Source organism: Leptonychotes weddellii, chromosome 16 (genome assembly GCF_054177405.1).
Source record: "Leptonychotes weddellii isolate Sample4059 chromosome 16, ASM5417740v2, whole genome shotgun sequence".
Classification (NCBI taxonomy): domain Eukaryota; kingdom Metazoa; phylum Chordata; class Mammalia; order Carnivora; family Phocidae; genus Leptonychotes; species Leptonychotes weddellii.
Genome location: NC_138384.1, coordinates 18,995,362 through 19,020,978, shown reverse-complemented (window position 1 = coordinate 19,020,978; position 25,617 = coordinate 18,995,362). Strand labels below are relative to the sequence as shown.

General features: G+C 39.4%; 1 protein-coding gene across 2 annotated transcripts in view; it reads right to left on the bottom strand.

Annotated features, from left to right (window-relative positions):
- The window catches only part of CDH11 (cadherin 11), a 185,783-nt gene that overhangs the window by 20,147 nt on the left and 140,019 nt on the right, over positions 1–25,617 (bottom strand). Inside the window, exon 12 of one of the 2 annotated variants that reach the window (XM_081806498.1) lies at positions 13,663–13,741. In XM_081806498.1, the coding sequence (XP_081662624.1) occupies positions 13,663–13,741 (79 nt within the window). Of the gene's footprint in view, positions 1–13,662; positions 13,742–24,083; positions 25,403–25,617 lie in introns of those variants that run through there. The other variant, XM_006747624.3, reaches the window with a different exon arrangement.

Sequence of the window (25,617 nt, the reverse complement as noted above, 5' to 3'; positions counted from 1 at the left end):
ATTCTGACTTTCTTGACCCAGAATTTAATACCTATATTTAATATAAACCATATGTAAGTCATCCCTTTACAAGAAATATAATATATATATATATAAATATACAGTGGATATATAAGGTAATCATGAGAAATTACTAAGTCTACATATGTGGAAGTCCTGCAGTGGGGGGAGGAGAGGAGCCTGAGCAGAGTGGCTCTTCTTGTCTCTATTGTATTGCTACGTGACATGAGTTATAGTGACCACAGCTCCTTCCACCCTTTATGTTTGGAAACCAGTCATGCCTAATGCAGTCATGAGGTATTCTTGATGGGTCCCCAAGGTGGTGCTTCACGTCTGCTCAAGAGCAGGTCCCATGGCCTTTTCTGTAGCTCCTCATTTCATTGACCTTAGCTCACTCTCTGGAAGTGACGCTGAAGAAGTCACCATTTGCCTGGGCAATGCTGTGTCTTGATGGTGACTCTAGGCATGTCCCTCTTTGTGCTCTTCTAGCTTCCTTTCCTCTGGTCCTGGGGTAAGCCCCTCCCCTGAGATCCACAAAGGGGTGCACAGACATGGCTAGCAATGTGTATGAAGGTTGTACTGAAGGTTTTATTATAGTGGAGCAAAGTACAGCCTACCTTTTTTCCTCCTCAGGACACAGACCATGCTGATTGCCTCTACAGAAATAAGATTTTCTCATTCTGGTTCTTTCCTACCTAAGAAGGATAACTTCTTCCCAGGGCAATTGATAGCTGGAGTACCTATTCCCTTTAAGAAACACTGACCCACCCCCATCGCCAGCACCACCTACAGAAGTTTGGTCTGGTTATGACTATCATGAGACCCTAACATGGTACACAGACGTCAGCACCCTTCTCAAGGTATGAGTTACTCACTCAGTCTTATGCCTCCATATATGAGATGACCTGAGCCGACACTGGTTTGCTTAGTCTCTCCTCCCTAATGGCTTCAGAAAATCTTTATTTTTATTTATCTTTTTAAAGATTTTTAAATTTCATTTATTTGAAAGAGAGCCAGAAAGAGAGAGCAGAGCAGGGGGAGGGGGAGAGGGAGAAGCAGACTCCCCACTGAGCAGGGAGGCTAATGCAGGGCTCTATCCCAGGACCCCGAAGGCAGACGCTTAACCGACTGAGCCACCCAGGTGCCCGTATGGCTTCAGAAAATCTTGATGCCAATAGTCTCCTTATCATGACCAAAGAGAAAGCCAACCTTGCAAAATAAACTAATTCACTAACTTCATCCTGTCCCCACATATGCATCCCCAGCTCATCCTGCTTCCTGCCTTCTTCCTTTTCATATTCCCATGGCATTTGAACATACAAATTAAATTCAGCAAACATTGTATGTATACCTGTGATTAACCTGGACTTGAGTAGGTGCTGTGGGCAGAGCTAACTTCAATAAGAGGGATCAGAAAAAAAGTTCTGAAGGAATATCCGTGAGAATAGCCATTTTGACTAGAGTAATGTGGGGAGGTGTCATGGAAGTGGTATCATAGAGTGTGGCTCTTGAATAAAGGTGATTATCTGAGAAAAAGCACCGTTTATTACTCAAGTGTATGTCAGGAATATTCTCTATTTGTACATCACTGATGTGATTTTATTCCTTTTCTTCTCTTGGGTGATACCCAGCAGCTCATTCCATTAATTCTTATCTAGAAACTCTGGTATACTCTCTCTGTGTCTTAATATTTATCTTTCTAAGAACTCCCATACACTGCATTGAAATGTAAGTTGATGTGGAAGTCTTGCAGAGCAACTTGGCATTAATGGATCAAGAGTCTTAAAAATGTTCATACAGGGTTATTATGATCTAGCAATTCCACTTCTGGAAATCCATCCAAATGAAATAACCTAAGACAGGGGAAAATAAATATGCATAAATGTATTTGCAGAAATATGTTTATCAGACCATAGTTTCCCATCCTGTTGGTATAACAATAAAAAAAAAACTAAATAGATAATGAAAGAAATTATTAAGTGATAACACATTCATGTGATGGACTGTAATGCAGCCATTAAAATGGTTCTTCTGATGTATTGTGAAGAGAAAGATGCCAGGTGTAGAAATGTACATCGAATATGATCATGAGCAGGTAAAACTTGCATATGAAATAGTTTAAAAGTGAAAAGAAGTAGGGTGGGGGAAAGGAAAGGGAGCAGAAATGTTGACAGCCAGATTCTGTGCAGATTGTTTTCAGTCTTTTGTTTCTACTTTACTGAATATTCTAAGTACTTTGAATGCACAAGCATTATTGTTTTGATGTATAATATTTGCAGTAAATTTGTAAGAAAAGCTTCTCATCAAAAGGTTTATATTCCTCTTTGCCAGGGCCATGTTTTGTGCATAGAAGCGCACAGCCCAGATGTCTCCATTTGCTTTCCTTCATTATCAGACTTGGGTCCCCATAAATTTTACTTGTGCTTGAGTCTTCTCAGCCCACATACACATGCAACATCAGACACCAAGGCCAACTCGCTCCCTTCCTGGTCAGGGTCATTTCCATCCAGCCCACCCACAGAGCACGGAGAGTCTGGCTATTTTAACATACAATAAACGTACGTATTTCTGTAGCTTGTCTGATGATTCTGACCCTTGCATTGTGATCAGGAGACCATCCCAATGTGTTCAATCCAAACTCTGCTCTGATCCATCTGTTACTCCTACCTACCCCTCTCTCTTGGCAAGCCCCATGATTTGGTTTCCATAAGTGCAAGTATCAGCTCTTTTTGAAAGGTCTTTACACCTTTCACTGTAAGCCTTTCTGCTACCCCAGAAAGTTTTGTGGCAAGATTTCCATAAACTCCTGCAATCTGTGTTTAGTAACGCCAGTGCATTCAATCTTCCCACATTTTATGATGATATACTTATTGTTGCCCAGGTCTCCCACTGCCTCCACCTCTCATGTACCTCTGATCAAGCATGACCTTTAGTCCAGGTAACTGAGATTGCCTGGTAGGCTCCTCCGCAGTTGTATCTGCTGCTAAAACATACATAATCTCATGGGGGGATCTCTTTCTTACCACTTTCTGTCTTTCTTCAATCCCTCTGGAAGAATGCCAGCATGAGCACCCCGACTTTATATAATTAATCAATAAACAGACATGTATTGAGTGCCTGCCACTTGAAAAGTATAGTGCCATGCCTATGGGGAATCCAGAGAAAGAAAAATAGGTATCCTTACCCTCTGAGATCAAATAGTCTAGCAAGAGAGACAAGATAGGTTTGGTTAGCACCTAAACCTAAAGTGTAGCAGATAAGACATGCAGAGGAAAGAGGGGAGGAAGGAAGGAAGGAAGGAAGGAAGGAAGGGAGGGAGGAAGGAAAGAAGGAAGGGAGGGAGGGAGGAAGGAAGGAAGGGAGGGAGGAAGGAAGGAAGGAAGGAAAGAAGGGAGGGAGGAAGGAAGGAAGGAAAGAAGGAAGGAAGGAAGGAAGGGAGGGAGGAAGGAATGGAGGAAGGAAGGAAGGGAGGGAGGAAGGAAAGGAGGAAACTAAAATTTATCAAGCTCCTTCCATATGCTAAGCCCATAAAAATCTGTTACAGAGAAATAAAGCCAGGATTTGAAAGAACTCAATAAACACTTGCAACTATATTTATTTTCATAGAAAGAACAGAATGATATACGGAAACTGAATGTGTTGGGAGAGGAGTAAATTTGGAATCTAAGCTTAAGAGAGAAGTTTATATAGATAAAATCAAAGTGTTAAGGTAAGCAAATAGAGATCATGTATGGACAAAAGCATTCACTCATTCCCCAATTAGGTATATTATGCACTTGTTATGGAAAAAAAATAATTCCAGAACTTCTAAAATGGTGGAGTAAGTAGTTCAGTGGACTCATTCCCCAGCAAAAGAACAATTTAATTGATGGAAATTATAAAAAACAAAAACAATCACTTAAAGTGTGTAGAATTTTCCCAATGGCATATTCAAATGAAGAAATGTGTATTAACAAAATTTACTAAATTTCAATACAAAAAGCAAGAGTCTGTGGTATTTGAGCCAAGACCGGCTTCCTTTCCCCCTAGCCCCATATAACAGAAACTCTCTTCCAGGCACTCTACTCTGGACAAGTGACCCCAAGAAGATAGAGTCTCTGCCTTCCAAGGCTCACAGTCTGGGGTTACCAGCCTACCTGGGAGGGACAGGCTGCTTGTGGTTTTTATCCCCAGCCCCATGCCATAAAGGCTTTGTGCTCTATTCCAGTCAATAGTGACTGAGAGGTATTCTACCTAAACTTTACTCCTGTGGGGAAGCTCTATTTCAGGTGGATGGGTCAAGAATGCTTCCTGTCCACACCACCCTCCATCAACTACTCTCCATCACCTCCACCCCAGTGCAGTCCTAGAGAGGGGGTTCCAGGCTGGGAGAAGCAAGCTGAGAAGACCATGGGCTTCCACTTTCCCACAGTGCTCAATAATAGAGCATTTGTGTCATTCTGGGGAAAGTGGGTCCCATCCCCAGTTCCCGTGCCGTGTCCTGGAGGAAGGGCAGACAGTATGGACAAGAGCTCTACACTCTGCTTCCTTGCCTATGGGTGATATGGTCTGAATGTCTGTGTCCTCCCAAAATTCATATGTTGAAATCCTAACCCTCAAAGGTGATGGTACTTTGGGGGTACTTAGGTCATGAGGATGGAACCTTCTGGAATGGGATTAGTGTCTCACAAACTAGGATCCAGAGAGATGTCTAGCCCCTTCTACCATGTGAAGACACAGTGAGAGAGTGGTGGCTATGAACCAGGAAGAGGGTCCTTACCCAACCATGCTGGCACCGCCCAGAGCTCAGACTCCTAGCCTCTAGAACTGAGAAATCAATGTTTGTTTTTGTTAAGCAGCCCAAAAGGACTAAGACAACGAGTGTTGCAGAAAACAAAGGGGATCTTTGTGGAAAACAATTCAGAGGTGGCTGGTAGTTCCATGATTGAAGCAAAATGGCAGAGCTGACAGAAGCTTAATAGAAGGAACCCAGGAAACCGACAGAATGGAAGATCAGAGTCAATTCTGGAAGTCCGGAAGGCTGTGCACCTGTGTTAGGCTAAACCCACTCAGGAGCAAGCAGGAAAGAACTTGAAAGAATTTTTCAAACCACACACTGACCCATCCACACAGAGCAGAGAAGCCTGTCTGGAATGTGAGGCTTAAACACAACCTCTGACCAAACGCTATGTACTTTGATGCAGAGGCAACTCCAGGTAACAAGGCTTACAAAAAAAGCCATGCTCAACCTTGTCATTCTGGAAGACTGTGTGCATGCCCATGGAAGTACCTTCACAGGAGAGTTGAGAGAGGGAACCTCCCATCTACAAGTACCTGGTTGAACATGGAGCAAAATGCCATAAGTTCCTTAAACTCTGATAGCAGCCTCCAAGCCATACACACATACAGTGGAAAAGGGTAAAAATACAACTGGCCCAGGGGGCTTATGCACAACTTTTGACCAGTACATGGTTAATACTGACCCAGGGCAAGCACTAGCAGCCTGTCTAAAGATTAAAAAAAAGGGGGGGGGGCGGCTGGGGGAGTCTGAGCAGGACATTGGAAACTGCACACTACTGGGGAAAAGACTTTACAGAATTATTCAGCCAAGTCACAAAACAAATTCATAACCAAGCAAATGAGCAACAACAATAACCCCCTGGGAGAGATTAGTTACCAGAGTTGCTACAACATATTATTTAAAATGTCTAATTTTCAACCAAAAAATTACAAGACATGCAAGAAACAATATATTGCTAAAATACATTATCTAAATGTCCTATTTCCAATGAAGAAATATGGGACATATAAGAAATAGTCACATAAGACCCTATATTGTATGAATTAACTTATATGAAATGTTCAGACTAGGACAATGCATGGAGGCAGAAAATTGATCAGTAGCAGGAGGTGCAGTGGGGCTTGGAGCAATGGGTTGTGACTGCCGATGGATACAGTGCTCCTTTCAAGGGGGCTGAAAATGTTCTAAAATTAAATTGTGCTCATCATCACAAAGCCCTGTCAATATATTAAAAAACACTGAGTTGTACACTTTAAATTCGTATCTTATGATATATAAATTATATATTTATACACTTGTATAAAAAGTAGGTTATAATTTGTGCTAGTGGTATTCATTATAAGGTGGCTACATAATTCACTGGGGGTAGAGTTGGGGACTTAATGTTTTGGGGGAGAGTTGATAAGGAAAAGTAAACTCAAGCAGAACTTTTAAATTACCTTTTCTTAAAAGAACTAAGATGTTATTCTGGAATGAGGGGTTTAAAACAAAGAGAAGCTAATGTATTCCATATAATAATGATCCTTTTAGGATAAATATTTTTCTACTATTAATTTAGTCCAATGTCCTCTTTTATTTATGCTGTGGGAGAGAGGGTGATCAGAAACTTAGGATGCCAAAGAAATATAGAGGAGAGATTCCAGAAAAGAGATGATGCCTTGAAGTGATAAGGAAGAAGGAGCAGAAATTGGAGTATCACGTAAACAGGGAGAATGTTCCAAGCAATGGGATCTGCATGCCCAAAGACAGTGAGAAGCAATAAATGGAGCCTGATCTGGTTTGAGGACTTCTGCTAGATCAGCATTTCTTGGTGCTTGGTGGGAGATGAGGATGGAAGGGGCTGGATTGAAATCATGGAAGATCTCAAATACCTTGCTAGAGGTTGGTTTCTATTTCATTCTGTAAGCAGTGTTGACTTTTAAGCAACTGGCAATCCTAATCAGATCTGCATTCTAGGATGATTTTTTGGGGCACTCTTGTAGGGAAAGGATTAATGAAGATAGACTAGGTAGGTAGATAGATGGTTGAGGAGGCTGTTTCAAAAGTTTCTTCACATAGAACAGTGATGGCACCTATATGGAGAAGAAGAATCATTTCTAAGGTAAAACCAGTGTTTCAATGGCCAATTATTTGAAAGAGTAAGAAATAGGGGAAAGGCAAGTTTATCGACCAAGTCTAAGGCAAAAAGTCCACCATAGTTGTGACCAGAGCTCAGAGAGCTGGTAAAATTTAGAGCAGAACAAGAAAAAGAATTGAAAGCAACGAAAGTCGAGTAACCCAAATTAATTGCAAGCCAACTCAGGGTTTTTTTTCTTTTTTTTTTTCCTGATTTATCTTGAATGTGGATCACGGCAATGAAGCGTGAAGTCTTACTTTCTCTTCTGTCCATTTTCTTCACACTGTGTAACTTCTTGTCTGCCTCTCTCTGCCTGTCCCTGAACAATGTTTCTCCTAGTATCATCCTAAGGGCCTCATTTGTATTCTATCTCCCACTCTCCTCCTTACTTTGGACCTCAAAGGCAGCAAGCAACCAGATTGGCCATGTAGGCTCTGCCTCTGAGGATGAGCGAGGTAAAGAAACTGAGCGAGCAAAGGCAGAATCCGTGTAGCTGGGATTACCTGCTTGATAGTTGGTTTCGTCACACAGCTTTCTGGACTTGAGAGTTCTTTAGTATCCCTAGGTCACTACAAGTTCTACTTTCCTACCAAAACAATGTATTATTATTATTTTTTTAATTTAAGAAAAGTAGCAAGTAAGATGTGAGCACACAGCTACCTGTTGGAAGACACCCCTTTCTGCCCACTATAGAAGCAGTCCGTGAACAGGACTGCTTGGGGCAAGCCTGGAAGTCTGGAGAGGAACTGCATGAACGGATGATGGAAATGACGTTTAGTGGTCGTATTCACAGATGCAGTCACCTTTCTGCAGCCCCTGCCCCACAAATGCCAGATGGGCCTAGAAGTGATAAATGGGTATATCAAGAAAATGTTCTGTCTCACGCTTGGCCTAAAGGAGCCCTCCCTGACTCACCAGAGGTTTGGCACCAGCATCTTCTGTTTCCCATTTTCCCAATTTGAGCATTTAAGCGAATTCCTCTCTGGGAAGTGTTGGCCTGTCTGTTGCTTAGTCTACAAAGCAGATGGAGTGCTCTTTATAGTTCAATCAGGAATCCAAATTAAAGTCATCGGCTTGTTCTTAATGGGATTAATGGGAGTTGAGGAATCCATGATGGCAGCTTGAGAAGCTGTCTGGCATTGACAGGAGGCCCACCCGATGTCAAGTACACACAGGTATGCCTAGTGGCCGGGTCTCCACCTTCTGGGGTTTCCGACGTGGACCACAAAGCCTGCCGGGAGGGTCTCACAGGGTAGAGACGCTCTTGTTTACTAAGGCCGACAAGTGTCGTAGCCTAATATTTTTTTCCCCATTTATTTTACTGAGGTCTAAGTTATGTGCAGTAAAATTCACACTTTTAACCACATGGTTCTGCTCCTCTTGACAAATACAATCATGTGACCACCATTGTAATTAAGACATAGAAGAAAATTCCCCCATCTCCCTCTGTAGTCAAGTTCTCCCCCAGCCCCCAACCCTTGGTAAACACTGGTCTGCTTACTTCCCTATAGTTTTGCCTTAGCAAGAGTGTTATATAAATGGAAACATGCAGAATGTAACCTTTTGAGCCCAGCTTCTTTCACTGAGCATCAATGATTTCAAAATTCATCCATGTTGGTAAGTGTATCAATAGTTCCTTCTTGTTACTGGATGTACCAGTTTATTTACTAATTCCCCAGTTTATGAACATTTTAAGCTCTTTCCAGTTTTTCGTGATTATGAATAAAGCCAAAGTAAAATTTGCATATAGGGTTTCGTGTGACATGGTTTTATTTCACTTGTTTAAATGCTTCAGAGTTGGTATATCTAACTATGAGAAATTGCTTAAAGGTTTTCCAAATCAGTTGTACTATTTTGCACATAACCAGCCCTGAATGAGAATTCCAGTTGGTCCATGTTCTCACCAACACTTGCTTGGTATTTTTGTTGTTTGTGTGTGTTTTATGTCCTCTCTTCTAATAGGTGTGTAGTAGTGGTTTTCATTGCAGCTTTAATTTGTATTCTCTAATGATGAATTCTGTTCAGCATCTTCGCGTGTTTATTTTTCATCTACACATCTTCTTTAGTAAAGTATCCGTTCAGATCTTTCATGCATTTAAAAAAATCTGATTGTTTTACAATCATTGCATTTTAAGAGGTGTTTAGGTTTTCTGGATACAGGTCCCTTAACAAAATATGTGAGTGTGAGTATTATTTTTTAACCAGTCTGAAACTTGTCCTTTCATTAAGAGCAGAAGTTCATAATTATGATGAAGTAAAACTTGTCCAGATTTTTCCTTTATACATCAGGCTAAAAAATATTTGTCTAACCCAAGGTCACAAGTATTTTCTCCTATATTTTCTTCTTGACATTTCATAGTTTTAAGCCTTAACATTCAGATGTATTAACCATTTTGAGTTAATTTTTGTATAAGGTGTGAAGAACAAGTTGAGGTTCTTTTTTTTACGTAAGGATATTTTCATTACAATTGAGATTTTGATCATTATTGTTGCTCATATTTTCAATTTATATATTTGAAAATATGTATCATTTAATTTGTTATTGAATTAACATTTAATTTTACTGTTTTTCTTCTCATCTTTTTCTTCTTCATCTTTGTCTCCCCTCCTCCCCCACCTCCTCCTCCTAATTCTTTTTATATTGAAATCGCCAATACTTGGCTATTTTGACCTATAAAAGCAGAAACTGAAGCTGGTAGGTCCCTTCTTGCCAAACTGGTTTATAACATTTCTTCATATGTGTTATAAATAGATTTTTGTGTCTGCTGCCTTCAGTTTCTTATTTTTCTCAAAAAGTTCTCATTGTAAATGAGTAATGTGATTTGAGCATTTAACAAATGTCAAGACTTAAAGGTACACATTTTGAAAGAATATGTGAGAATTAAATCCACGAGAGACCATCATTTAGTTGGACAACACCACTGACTCATCTCTGCCCATAAATCATGGGGAGATGAAGTCACTGAATAGTTATGGGTCCAGGCCTTATGGAAAAACAATTTGAAATTAGCTTTCAAATGCCCCCTTTTTTGGCAATTTGTCAAAATGAGCAATACCTTCTGAAAATGCAAGGTTGGATACTCAAATATATTCTGCAAGAAAAACAAAAAGGCAAAGCATGAAATATTTTGATATTAAAGTTCCATGGGGTTCTTTTTTTGCAGAGGAGGAAAAAAGCTGGATTTTCTTACAAGGGGGCTATATAAAAATACTCATTGCTACAAGGAGAAATATAGGTGTTAGTCTCTGTAATATCCCCTGTATTGCCCTCGTAGTAGCCCCACCCAACCTTAACATTCCTGTGCTTGGTAAGAGTATTTAGAACTAGAAAAAAAAAATAGGGCCCTTAGATTCTCTCCTTATCCCACACAATATGGATAAGCAATACTCCTCACCAGTGATTCTGTAGCATCTCTTTAAATACTACCAGTAATGAGGAGTTATTGTTTTCCAAAGACATAAATTCCATAGTCCTCATTCCTTCCTTACACTGAAAATATATATTTTTTATTATTATTCCTGCCCATCAACCCACTAGAGGAAGCCCCACCCCACCCCACAGGATAATCTTTGGGATTATTATTAGTCCTAAACATGTCCACACAGGTTTATTTTCTAATCTAACAAGACTCTAACCTTTCGCCCTTATTCTTTTGAAATGGTTTGAAAATCTTTTACCACTTAGACAGATGTCAATTTGTTAGTGTTTTCTTTTTGTTTTTGTTTTTGTTTTGTTTTGATAACTGATTTTCATGTCTAGAAACAATTCTACAGTTGTAGTACAACCAAGGCAGACAGAAATCTATTATCCCCCCCTTTATTCTTTTGAACAAATAAAGGTCTGTATTTGGAAAATAAAAGGATTACAAGGAGAAGACAGTAATGCCATAATGAAAACTCTGTGCAGTTGGCTTGGACATCTGCAGGAAACTCGAGTCAGGACTCCTGGTTCCTCAACAGCACTGTCTTGTCCTCCTTCTTCTTGTATCACTTTTCTCCAAAAAGCCATTTCAAATAGTGTAACTGGGGCTGCCACTTCTCCCACCCACCATGTGACGTGGGCTCCTCCATAGTACCCTGACCTCTGCCCACTGGAATGGGCTCTGGGATTGTCATCTTCTCCAAGCCAGCGCTGTCCTCCGTGGGATTCTGCTGGACCCATCATTTTGTTTTCTAGCATTATGGACCTAAAGCATTATGTATACCTCAAGCTATTGCAGGACGTGATGGTTACTTTTATATATCAACTAGGCTAGGTCACCTACCATTCCCAGATATTCAATCAAACATTATTCTAGACATGTCTATGAAGGTATTTTTTAGATGATATTCACATTAAAAAAAAACAAAACATTTATTTATTTTAGAGAGGGAGGGAGAGAGCAAGAATGAGCAGGGGGAGAGGGAGAGAGAATCCTCAAGCAGACTCCCTACCAAACAGGGAGCTTGATGCAGGTCAACCCTGAGATCATGACCTGAGTTGAAATCAAGAGTCTGCCGCTTAACCGACCGAGTCACCCAGGCAACCCGAGATTCACATTGAAATCAGTAGACTTTGAGCAAGGCACATCGCCCTCCATTATGTGGTGGGTCTAGTGCAATCAGTTGAGGAACTTAATAGAAAAAGACTGATGTTTCTAGAAGAAGAGGGAATTCTGCAAGCAGACTGCCTTTGGATTCAAATTGAAACTCTTTGCTGGGTGTCCAGCCTGCCAGTCTGCCCTGCAGATTTTAGACTTGCCAAGCCTCCACAGTCATGCAAGCCAATAAATCTCTCTTCTCTGTGTGTGTGTGTTTATATGTATGTGTGTGTATTTACATCCTGTTGGTTCAGTTTTTCTAAACAACTCTGACTAGTGGAGAGACCATCATTTCTTCCACATGGAGGAAGAATAAAACACCTACAAACACAGGAACATGCACACAAGTGAAAGTGGTTTATAAGCTTAAACTCTAATCAATATACACATATAATCCTATAAACTGACTCCACCCACTCCCATTTAACGTGTCAAAACCATCTGTCATGTCACCATGTTACTAAATCACTTTTGAATCATCAGGTTTAATAGCTACCTATTATCTCATTGAGAGAACATGCCACAATTACTGAGCTCATATCGTGCTGCTGGACATTTAATTTGCTTTCGAAACCACTGCCCACTCTTGTGAATATATACAAGCATCTATTTGTCCATGTTTGAGTGACATTTCTGGGTAGATTTTCAGAGGTAGAATGCCTGCTCATGACAATGTGGTTCACGAAGACATTTGCCAAATTAATTTTCCAAAGAAGTATAACAATTTACACTTCCATTGTCAAAACATTAAGGTATTTACTTCTGTGAATTCTTGCCAGTATTACTGTTATAATTTTAACATTTTCTGTTTTTAATCTTGTTTTCACTGAAATAGAGCAGTTTAAATTCTACCTTAGATTAGTATATATTTTTTGATTACTAATTGGGGATATATACGTGATTTTTCTGTTTTTTAAGTTATATTTCCTCTTTTGTAGTTTGTTCATAAACTTTACTCATGTATCTATAAGTATCTTATTGATTTATGTGAGTTGTTTGGATGTTAAATATATGATCCCTTTACTTGCCCTATTTCACATAAATATTTTCCCTTCTCTATTCAGTTGCCTTTGCTCTTGGTGTTCCCACTACTTGAAATACTCTTATACCAGATGTCCGTGTGATTAGCTGCTCAGCCCTTCAGGGTTTTTCTCAAGTATCACCTTCTCATTGAGGCTTTCCCCGGCCGGACCATATAAAATTTGAGCATCTTCTCCTCCACCTGAAAATTTCTTTCCACTTTCTCTAGTTTATTTTTTTTCTCTTTACCACTTGTCACTGCATAACTCTTTATAACTTTAGCTGTAACTATAACTATATATATATATATATACACATATATACACACACACACACATATATGCATTTGCTGATTTATCATGCTTATTTTCTGCCCCCTCCCACCACCAGAATGATATAGTAGAATACTTTTGCTAAATATTAATCAGACTTGATTCTCCTTATATTTTCTGCCCCACTCTATCATATTTTAAAGAGGCTGCCAAAATGTTTTGTGCTTCTGGCCTCAAGGATATTTGCCCTGGAGAAAGCAGACATAGCCTAAAGCTAAATATTGTTTCAAACTATTGTATAAAAGATTAAACCCAATGAAGAAATAATAACAGCAAGCAGGGATACATTCAACATTTCACCTCCACTCTTGACTAGGACAAAAAGGTGTGATGTCCATCAGACTGAGCTGACCCACAGATTACCCTTTGCCATGACTCCACGGAATTGGGCATATGTCAGAGGGGATGGGGTATGGGGGAGTAAGTGAGACCCTAGACATTAGATATTTTCTATATTCTAGGAAGTCACAACTCCAGTTCCTCAGACCAGTGTGGCTTGCACAAGGAAGATGTAAGTTGAAACTACATAGAGATGGAGATCAAAGGTTGTTGCCCCATTTTCCAGAAGGCTTCTGGATTCCAGTGCAACCTAGAGTAGGAAGTTCAGGGGCAACCACAGCTGGGGTTCAGTTCCTCCACTTTGGCAGAATGGACATACCCCATGGAGATAGATAGATTTATAAGAAAAAAAGAAAATAGTACTTCTTGCAGGACTAACATTGTGGTCTGAGATATAAACCTGTACACTTTCCCAGTCAGAGTTGGTGGTTGCAGCTCAACCCACCCTGGGCTAAAGGAATCACACCAAAGCAACAGAGTTTGGTTGGTACTTACTCCAGGTAGGATGTCCTGCTTGCGGACAGCTGCCCGAGAGGAACTTTTTCATCCCAAAGTGGCAGGCTTGACTGGGGACCTGAAGGAAATATTTTAACGGGATATAAAGTAAGGCAGGCAACCGATGGTATTTCCAAGCAACTGCGTTTTGGTCACCTTCTGGCAGGAATGATATCATCCCCTGATCAATAGTAATGGCCAGAGGAGTGTTGGACATAGAGCTGCTGGCTTTTCACATCTCAGTTTACTTAATGGGGAGTCCTGTGGGTTATGAAATGACTCACCACAGAGAGCTCCCTTGTCCACTTTACCTTTACTCCATGTGGAAGGGGATTGCCTTCAGTGGGATACATTCAGTTTGGTTCTGTGTGCATATGATGTGTGCTCTATCTTACACCTTTCAGAATAGCTCATAACCTTGTTATGCAGATGCGGCCTATACACCAGAAGCAACAGCATCACCTAGGAGCTTGTTACAGACATATAACCTCCAGTTCACTCCAGCCATACTGAGTCAGTTTACAACAAAATCCCCAGTCGATTCACATGAACATGAAAATTTGAGATGTGTTGGCCTACACCAGTCACTGGAGCGGGTTGCTCAGCCTTTACAACGAGGGCATTAGAATCCCATGGGTGAGGAATTGCCCCTGAGACACTGGCCTTGGGTGGAAAATTTAAGGGAGCACCAAAAACTCAATTAACAAGATAAATAGAATCTAACCCAAATTTGTTGAGAAAATCAAAATTAATGCAAAAAATGCATGATGAAAAAAATATCAACTTTTAAAATACAGTTGGTATTACTAATTTTTCCTTTTACCTCTGGATCCGATACTGCTAGATAAGGCACTGCTTTAAAAAAATACAGATGTGTAAATACCATTCTACTCTGAATCAATTGGTCTTGGATAAGGGCAAGATATTATCAAGAACAAGAACAAAAGTAAAGCCAGAAGAACATTTATTAGTTGGAGAAAACAAGTCCTATCAGGTTTCCTATCAAGTTATATGCCTGTGTCAGGACTTAATTATTGCCTGATCATCCCCAGTAGAACTTAATCCTTATGAAGGCAGGGACTTGGTCTATTTCACTATTACTGTTTTCCCTGATGAATGCCCAGGTTGTAGTAAGGTGTTGAATAGATATTGCTAATTTAGTGTACAAATAAGTGGTGATTCATCCATATAATGTAATACTGTGTAGCAATTTAAGTGTTTTTTTAAAAAGCCTATTGTTGATATTGAATACTCCTTCTATGTTAAATATAGGAAGTATAAAACTGTATAAACAATATGAACACAATATTCTTTTTTTTCCCTAGAATTTCTATATCCTGCGGAAGAGGGTTAAGTTTATTATTATTTTTTTTAATCAGCCTTAAAGTTAAACCTACAAAGAGAAGTTGATAGGCTGGAATATTTCTCTAAGATGAGTAAGATCAAAGTTTATGTTCCTTTTTTTTTCTTTCCTTCCTAGAGTAGCTAATCACCTTTCTGCCTTTGTGGGAAAAGTCTCTCCAGGCCATTGGAAACCTATGATGCTGTTAACACACTGGGACAAAATTATTGGTAGGAGGACCATAAAAATGATTACCCATAATTGGTCACTTTGGAGAATGAAAGGGGGCACTATTCAAAATTACTCTACAACTACAAACACTAGGACTGTCTTGGGAAGAACCAGGACATGTGGTCACCATGTTTATTAGTAATACCCCACATGAGAGCCCTGCTTCTACTTGTTTCTAATAAGCAAACAAAGAAACAAAAGAATGGCTAGGAGACATTTGGATCTTTAGGACTTCAGTCATCTTGCTGGAAATTAAAAAAAAAAATCCCACATAATCAGTGGTATCTAAAGTACATTATTTATTTGGACTTTTATCCGTAACATTGAATAATTGAAAGGGAATCACTATGAATATTAAACGGCTCCAATTTCTAGAACAGAGTAGGCTGCCAATAAATAGACCATTTGATCTCTGAGTGTGAGAATCATGTGCGTGTTACACACCATTACGTAAGAGCAGATGTTAAATATTTAGCAGAATGACTAGCAACTATTGGAGCTTCCTTTCTGCCAACTCGTCTGGGTTTAATAATCTATCATAGTTAAAATAAAAATCTATCTCATTAACTAGAAACTCACTTCATGGCAAAGCTCTCCACATCCTTGTGGGTCATTAGAATGGGATTTTCACACTTTCTTTCATTTAGACGTTGGCACCCTGAGCAAAAACAGCCAGAAGATCCCTTTGTGCAACTCACATAGGGCTGTATTCCCTTCATTTAGAGTCTCTTCTTTGGCACTGGGGATGCCTAGCTTTTGGTGCTGTAGCTTTTCAGATGCTAGAAGAGCTAGAGGGCAACCCTCATACGGGGTTAACAATCGCTGATCACCTACTACCAGCAGTATCCGAAATCCTTGTATTAAAGAAGTGATGTGGTTATATCCTTTCTGATCCTCATTTGATTGACATCATTGCTATTAATAAATAGGACTGAAAGAAGAAGCTGAATGAAAAATCTCACTCAAAACTACAAATTAAAAGCCTAGTGTTGATAATGCTTATCATTATTTATTGGTTCATTCAACAATTATTTATTGAGCCCCAGTATATGCCAGGCACTGTTCTGGACTCCGGGTGAACAGAGGTGAACAGCACAAAGCCACTGTCTTCAATGGGAATGTCACTACAGTGAGGTGGGAGACACAAACAAACAATACACGGGCATTCATTATAATGTCGGGTAATGGTAAGTGCAAGAAAGGGAAAAAAAATGAGATAAATAGCTAGAAAGAGACTCAGTAACAAGGACTAGGTGTCATTTTATATAAGGTGATCACTGAAAAGCTTTCTGAGGAGGTGACATCTAAGTAGAGCAATGGTGGGTATGCAGGGAAGGTCATTCTTGTATCAAGTTTCTGTATGAAGCAACTTCAAACTATCCCTTACTCCATTAGAACGAGCAATAAAAATTTAACCAACACCCCTAAGAGGCCAACAATTATTTATTGAATATCTACAACATAGCAGGCTCTGTTCTAGGCTCCAGGATACACAGTAAAAAAGATAAACTCTTTGCTCCCCATGAAGCTTACATTCTAGAGAGTAAATACATTTACTGAAAGTAAACAGTGCATTGAAAAGATAAAAATATCAGAAAATAATATGTGCTCTTGTTAAAGAAAAAATTATTCATGACATTTGTTAAAGACGGTAAGGCACACTTTATTCAAGTAGGGCTACTACAATGGGATTTTCTAGTTGGAGAGAGAGCAAGAACTCAAATCCAGCTTAGACAGGGACAAGTGGGGATTTCCATCACAGAAGCAGATGGGGATCCGTGGATAGAAAATTACTAAGAGGAAACATCTCAGTAAGGGGGATTCTTGCTAGACCTACTCAACAGGATTCTTGCTGAAGATAGACTTGGATGATTAAGAATGAGAGCAGTCAGATACTAAGGGTAGGGAATTTTCACTACACCAGCTTAGCAGGATTCTTGCTCAAAGCAGATTCTACAAAGACATAAGAATGGCCAATTTCAGGCCTATAGGGACAGAGGACTCAGAGGAGCCTGATTAAAGTTTGGTCAAAGTAGACAGTCTTTGTCACTCTGAGGAGAATGACAGATGAGCAATATGGTGGACAGGGAATAGGAGGCTGGAATGAGCCATCTTAGGGGGAAGTGGATTCCAGACAGAGGGAGAATTGTGTGCAGATTATCAGCTTAGTAATTTAAAAGGGAATACCTTTCTCCCTTTAAAGTGTATTGTTATTCAATGTCGCTTTGAAACCATTTCTTCCAACCATCAGAAATTCAGAAATGCACATTCCACACTTAGAAAACAATGGACCACTGGGATCAGGAGCCCTCCTAGCCTGGGCCTAGGAGTTACTATTTCCCTGCTGGTGCTGAGGCTGCTGGGCTGGAAGAACCCCTGGGGCCGTAATCTCTGCACAACATGATGCAGTCCCCATTTTAAAGCCTACCCTGGGGCCAACAGATCAGGTCTTAAAAAGAGAATCCAGAGTCCCTTAAATTTGCTTCTGGATCTGAGGTTAACTCCAGAAGCATTTACAAATGCTGGAAAGATCCAGTTTACAGTAGGAAAAAGTCCAAATAACAGCAAGCACAGCAACAATAAAATCATTCATTTGTGCAGCAATTTATACATTTAGGTTATTGCCTATTCTAGGTCATCCTTTTCTGGAATTCTTGGAGCCATGCCAGACAGAGATTACATATCCCTATCATATAAAGAAAATGAGACCCACAGAAATTAAGCAAATTTTTTCAGGGCTAGCAAGTCAGATACATCACCTGACAGCACTTCCGTCCATTCAGTGCATTGGACCAATTGATCTGAGTTGTGTGTTGGGTGACTGTCCTGGGAGGAATATCAAGTCACGTAAAATCTAAATCCAAATCATTATAATGATACTATCAAAACATGGGGGTAGGGAGCAAGGAAGGATACCCAGATGAATTCTCTTATCCATTTCTAGGGCTTTAGAATTCTATAAAATCTAGAACATGAAAGGAAGAATTTATTTCCCTTTATCCATCCATTACTATATTCCTGCTCCTAATATTACTTAGTGCCTTTTCTGTGCTGAAAATCCAAAATGTAGAAAAGAAAAGGTGGGTGCCCCACAGGAGGTCTAATCTAGTTTGCTGGGTCAGCATCATCAAACTGACCACCTCATTACTAATTCATAACAGAAAATTATTTGAAAATTGTACTTCCAAGCATTACTATTTCTTCCATATGCCAGTTAGTGTTTGAAAAAAAAAAAAAAAAACTTAAAAAGGAGAAGTTTACTATAGCATCAAATAATTTCCAATTTTCTGAGTGCTAAATGAAGTAAAAATTGTGGTTAAATTAAACTCATCAGAGTTATTATGAAAGAAAAGTATTCTAATGAAATTGTATGTCTTCGAATCTAAATATTTTCAGAGAATTATGTCTATAAAAAGGAGACCATTTTTTTAACAAATGAGCAAAAATATATCAAATATGAAATTCCTTATATTAGAAATGTCAGTTTTTGCAATTCTTGACAAGCTCATCCAAATTTCAAATACCATATGATACATAGTTTCTATCCAGTTAAATACAATTCATAATCATGTGAATTTACTTATTGTCTTCTAATAAAATTTAATTTAGAAGCTATTTTACATGTTGCTTTGCCAGTTTTATGCTACATATTGCAATCAAACAGAAGTGAATTCATTGATCAGATAATTAGTTTAATTTTAAAAAAATTCTGTTTGGTGGTAGGGAACTTGCTCGTTCTCTGCCTCAACTAAACTACCATGTGCTAAGCTATGTTCTGTTCTTGGCTCATGAGAGAGACAAGAGAGTAAGTTGATTTTGAAGAGGAAATGGGAAGCAGGAGGTGGTAAATTCTTCCCTTACCTTGTCCTGAAATCTGGAACAGGGAAAAAAAATATGGACACTAACAATAAAATCACTCCCTTCTATTGAGTGTTTCCTCTGTTCTAGGAACTGGTAGTAACTCTCAAAACGAGCTCATTGATCCTTTGCCACCACTTGGCAATGTGGAAATTATTTGCTTTGCATGTTTGTGGAAAATGAAGTTCAGAGAGGTCAAGATGACTGTCTGAAGTCACACAGCTAGACATTGTTGGAGCCATATACAGACAGGCGTGTATTGAATGCCACAGCCAACAAGGGGTATGTTGCTTTCACTGTTGAGCAGAAGATTTGAGCTCTGAGCAGTGCGAAGGGAGCATTGCCTCTGTGAGCCTGTGACCAGTAGCTAAGTAGTGGCAGTTAGTTAGTTGATTAAAGTGACAAAGAACTATAAAATCATGTTTAAAAGGTATGGACACCTGGAATGAAGAAGGCCCTTTGGAGATGGTAGCCTTTGATCATTAAAAAAATGATGAGTTGAGTTAGTCTGCAAGATAAAAATTCAGTTCTCACTTTTAGGCCATTGGGACCTGACAGAGGTTCCTGACATTGACTTAAAAAAAAAAACCAAAAAACACAATTTTAATCCCACAGGATGAAATATCAAATTTCTGTATGAAGTATAATACAGACAACTATAAAATGCCCAATCAGTTTTTTTTTATATTTGATTTTCAACATTCACATTGCAGAAACATGCAAACCCCAGCTGAAACAATGTGCGATCTTGTCCCATCTATCTTTGGACGTAGACGGCGGGTTAGGCAATGAGAGGTCTGACTAGATCCCGTTGTCCAGCTCTGCGGCCAATGGCTATTCAAAGTAAGAAGCCAAACCCATGGAGGGAGGAAATGTGCATCCCACCTTTACCACTACTGTCTCAGCTGAATCACTGATGATGAAGAATGACGTTGTTGGCTCTTTAACCTAAGTTTAAAGGATAAACCCTGGACTGAGGTGGCAGAAATGGGACCCGTTCGCATCCAGCTTTGACAACCACTTCCTGTGATGCTTGGGAGAGACACTTAGCCTCTCATTCACCATCTCTGCCAGTAGAGTCCATACTTTGCCTTCTCACAGGAATGAGATCAGTTTTTCATGCCTAATATGTGCTCTCCCACACAGCAAGAGCTCAAAAAAAAAAAAAAAAAAAAAGGCCTCACTGATTGAAGAAAAGAATTAGTGAATTAATTAATATGCCTTTCTTATTTTTCAAAGCATTTGACATACATGGATAAGGTTTATGCTTACTAATTATCTGTATTAATAAAACTAAAGTCAGCATTACTTGTCAGCACCAGAGGGACGGACTTACTTCACCATCGAAATATGCCTTTCAGTTGGCAGAGAACAGTGAGCTCTACTTAGAAACATAGTCACTCCAGAGACTTTCAGGGCCCTGTGATGACTTCTACTCTACGTACTCAACCCACCTGTGTAGGGTGCTGGCAGCAAATCCCAATTTCTGGGCGCCTGGGTGGCTCAGTTGGTTAAGCAACTGCCTTCGGCTCAGGTCATGATCCTGGAGTCCCTGGATCGAGTCCTGCATCGGGCTCCCTGCTCGGCAGGGAGTCTGCTTCTCCCTCTGACCCTCCTCGCTCTCATGCTCTCTGTCTCTCATTCTCTCTGTCTCAAATAAATAAATAAAATCTTTAAAAAAAAAAAAATCCCAATTTCTGTTGACCTGACAGTGTCCCATCTGTCACATAAGCACTTCCAGTTTATAAATCCAATCCAACTTATAAAAGTTTATAATTCAACTTTTTTCCCCACAAACTCATTTCTCCTTTTGGATTCATCACCACAGACACCAAGATCACAATTCACTCCATTTCTCAGATAAAGCAGCTTAAAATCATATTGGCATTCTCCAATCAGCCATCACATCTGGATAATCTGCCTTATTGATGTGCCATCATTCATTCAAGAAATATTGCTTGCACACGTATTGTGTTCCAGGCACCATGCAAAGAACTAGGCATACCTTAAGAAAACATGATCCCTGGTCCTTGGAGCCTATGCTCTGCTGTGGCAGTCAGACCCACTCACACAGGAAAAGCCAGTAAGTAAACTAAGTTCAAGGAGTTGCAGCTGATACAAAGGAAACCAACAAAGCATGGCCTACTTTGAATGGAAAAGGAGCCCGTTTTGTCTGTAGAGGAACTAACTGATGGATGGCCAGCGTGGTTGGAGCATAGTGCACTGGAAGGAGAATGGGATGAGATACAGTCGGACAGGTTAGCAGGGTCCTGGTCATGTAAAACAACAAAGTAAGGGAGTTGGAATTTATTCAAGACTTTTGGAAACCAATTAAGAGGTTTTGGTTATGGACTCATGTGATCTGAGTTGTGTGTTAGTATCTTTCTGGCTTCTTTGTGGAGAAGAAGTTGGAAGTCAGAGAGAATGGCTATGGGTTTATCTCAGTCCTTCTGAGTCAGAGGTGAGGATGGTCTAGACCAGGCTAATGGCAGTGCAGAAGTGGAGAAGCCTCGCCTCCTTCCCATCCCCTATTTACTGAATTATTTTAGGCCCTCATTATATCTTATCTTAGCTTTCATAAAAACCCTCTTGGACTGCCTGTAGGTGCTGTTCCTAATCTGTCCTCCATACTGCCTGCCACATAGATTTGGCCACTCCTGTGCTCAGAGATCCCAATTCACCTCCTCCCTTCCACTCACCACCATTGTCCTACAGAGGCTCTCAAAAAGAGGTGAATTATACTCACAATTACCTAGGAACAACTGAAAATATTTTGGACCGGGTCCCCCCTGCTGTGCAGAGTGATACTCTCTGGGCACCATGAATATGTATTTTTAGTAAGTTTCTCCAAGCCATGTAGATCATCTGCTCTCTTTTCCTCCCCACCATCCCCAGGAACACTGGCATATAAGATATAATTTAGCTAAACACAAGATCTGTTCAGAACTGCTGCAGTTGGCCTACCCTCCTCATACACAGTCAACATCTCACCATCTCCTGTTGTATCTCTTATATATTTTGTTCCCTCAACCTTCAGGGAGAGAAAGTATCCTGTTGCACTGTCTGGGAAGGTGGGTGGGCACAGAGATCAATAGGTGATTACAAGACAACAGGATAGATACTTTGGAACAGGGTTGGGAAGACCAAAAGATATCAAGGAAGGTAGCAAGATTCTTTGTGCATCCTGAAGTCGATAGCCGGGTCTACCAAATAAGATTTTAATGATTGAATGAATGAATGGATGAATGAATGAATGATGAATGTAAACAAAAGCCACTACTCAAGGACAAGAAGAACAGAAAAGTGTTCCTTCTTTAGCTGAATCAATGTCATAAAGCAGTAATTACTCTATATCGAAATAAAGAAGAACCACTTAAACGAAGATTGCTTTTAAGGCAATATGTTCCAAATGAAAGAGGACTCCACTAGTTGGGAAAGACATTTTATTTCCAAGCTTCTAAGAGGGTTCTACAAACAATAGAGGCTTAAAGTAAAAAAGAGAAGATAAAAAGGAAAAAAAAAAAAAAGAAAACACATATTTTAACTATTAAAAATTAGACAGCCTTTTTTTTAAACTTAAACATAAAAATGTAAAAATGTAGTTGTCAAATCTAATCTAAATACATTACTAGACAAAAAGGATCATCCATGGTGACGGGGTTACTTATAGCTGTATTCTTGTTTAAGTGCTATTCATATTCCTTTTGAATTATTTCTTTATTTCAAATTCAATTGGAGATCTGTGCAAATCTAGCAAAATATTCTTTGGATTACAAAAACTATATAAAAAATGAACAAAACCTGAAATTATGGAAGTATTGAGAATGTGCAATCCTTCATGGAAATGAAAGATTCCAAAGTGACATTGTCCACAGAATTTATTCCACTGAAGGGTTGAGACAATTTGATTTAAATGCAAAGGAAAATGAAAGTGAGCACTTCATAAAAACATTTTTCTTTTTATGCATTTTGACTGAGTCATAAAAATAGGATGTAGCAGGATATCAAGAAATGCTTGAAACAAACTTTCACAATAAAGTAAAAATAAAAAAGAGATAAATCTAAAAATTATCTGCAATCCAGGAGAAAGCATGTGCCCTGTGTCTAGGGGGAAAGAGGGAAAACACTTGTAGCATGACTTTGTGTGATCTTTCCCCGAGTATTGCTACATTTTGACCTTTGGCCCAAAGGAACAGGTGAAATGCCCTTCATGGAAGTCCCAATCCCCAGGCAGCTAGATGGGACTTCCAGGGACAGTAGGCATACTGGAATTGACCCTCAGAATACACCATGGTCCTGCCCTCATTCTGAGCTTATTGCCCAAAGCATATTTTAAAACTGAGTTTTGGAAATGAATTGCTCTTTCTTTTATCAAAATTTAAAATGCCACATCATTTTATGAGGAGTTATAATCACAGGAGGAAAAAATAAGCAGTTTCAAGTGTCAGAGTCATTACGATAGCCTGGCAAAATCAAAGTAGGGAAAAACAGAGTAACACCAGATGTCTGATAACTAAACGTGGCAAATTTATATTTTTGACTCTTCACTCCCGCAACTCCCAAATGTTTAGTATGGGGCAGAAAACCCACATCTTGGAAGTTTCGAGTTCCGATCCTTTCATTCCGTCATGGATTCATCTCTCATAGCCACTGAATTACTGATAGGCAAGATAAACGCCTATTATATATCAAGTATTGCAAAATCAGAGACTGACCTAGATCTTTAGCATCCTTCTTTTTCAGAAGATGTACGCAGAGGGAAGCCAGGACGCTAACACTGAGGATGTACAAGAAAGCTTTACATGGCGTTACAGAATCTTGTCTGAAAAAAACATTTGCAAAACAGATTTGATTTTAAATAAACAATAAAAGCAGCACGCAACAGCTCATAAATAGGGTTATGAAAAGATCACGATTATCTTAAATGAGAAATATAAATGAGTCATTAGAAATACTTAATTTTTTTCAATGTTAAGAATGAAACCCAGAATTAAAAAAGAATCTGTTTTTATTTCAAAGGTTGCTTCTTATATTGAAGCTCATATTAAAGCAACAGTACAATGTTCATAAAATATAAGTGTGATGCCGTAACATTTCTTACATGTCAGAATACTGATATTTGTATGTATACTAAAATAAGAACTTTAAAATTGTACAAATAGATACATTAAAAATGGCATAGAAATAGGGAGCCTCTCACCGAAACAAGACAGTTATATCTGGCACGTATTAGTTTAAGATGAAAGTAGAAGCAAAAAGATTTACAAGAATCAGCAGTAACAAGATTGATGCTCAAGAGACATAATTGTACATTGTATTGTACATACATTGTATGGGTTTAAGCTGGCTGAATATTATATATTTCAAGTTTAAAAATGCACTACATATAGAGTGTCCATAGTTTAAGGCGAAATTACAGCTCAGAACTGTTGTCCTTTCTAATTTTGTGGAAGCTTCTTTGACAAATAAAAAGAAGAAAGAGAGACTTAGATGTTCATAACACATAAACAATTTCCCTTCATTGTAAGTTCACCGTTAGACTTCTCCTTCACTTAAATATTTTGTACGCCAAGTGGTTTTTCTCTAGAGAAGTTGATAAACAACTTCAATATTTGCCTTTTTTTGAGAAAAGGTACTTCACAGTATTTACCACTTTGATGTCCTTGCAGTTTTATTAAATGTATCCTCTCTGTAAAACTTTGCTTGTTTTAAATGAGCCTTTCCTTGATTTAAAAAAATACCTGTTTACATATCTTCTAGATTCTTCAGAATGCCAGACACAGTTCTTAAGGCCAAATTTGTATCGTTATTGTTAAGAGTCGTCATCAAAAGTGTCTTTGGAACCGTACAAGTCTGCTAGTTTCTTAAAACGAGGTCCCCAGTTCTGTAGGTAGTCATAGTCCAAGTCTGAATCTGTGGTGGCAGACTCTAGGGAGCTCAGGGACCCAGCCACCGAGCCCCTGCCTTCATAACCGTAGATTTGGATGGAATCATAAGGAGGGGCAGTTGGGTCATTATCTGCCTCCTGTATTCTCGTGTTAATGAAGTCATCGACGTCCACACTGTTGGGTGCTGGCCGGAGCCCAGGTCTAGGCATGTACTGATACTCGGGTTTTATGTCTTTGCGAGGGATAAATCCATTGATCCCGTCTGGATTCTGGAGGGTGGCGATATCAAAGGCTTCTGTATCTTCTTCCCCACCCCCTTCGTCATCATAGGTAATGATGTTCTCACGGACATCTTCTTCCTCAAAGACGATCAGTGGTTCTTTCTTTTGCCTTCTCAGGGTCACAAACAACACTACGATGACTACAAGGAAAGCACAAGAAAGTGAGCACAGGTTAAACCCAGTATTCCTGGAGCTTTCTCCCGGAGGAGAACTCTGCTTACTGCAAGGCATGATGTGCTCATGCTCAGAATAGGAACCGATCTATGAGTCTACAAAATGGGAGTTTTACCTGGAATCCCCAAAGATGTGTAAAACCGCCCTCCACCTGGCTCTTCCTCTGCAAAACGCTGCCAGG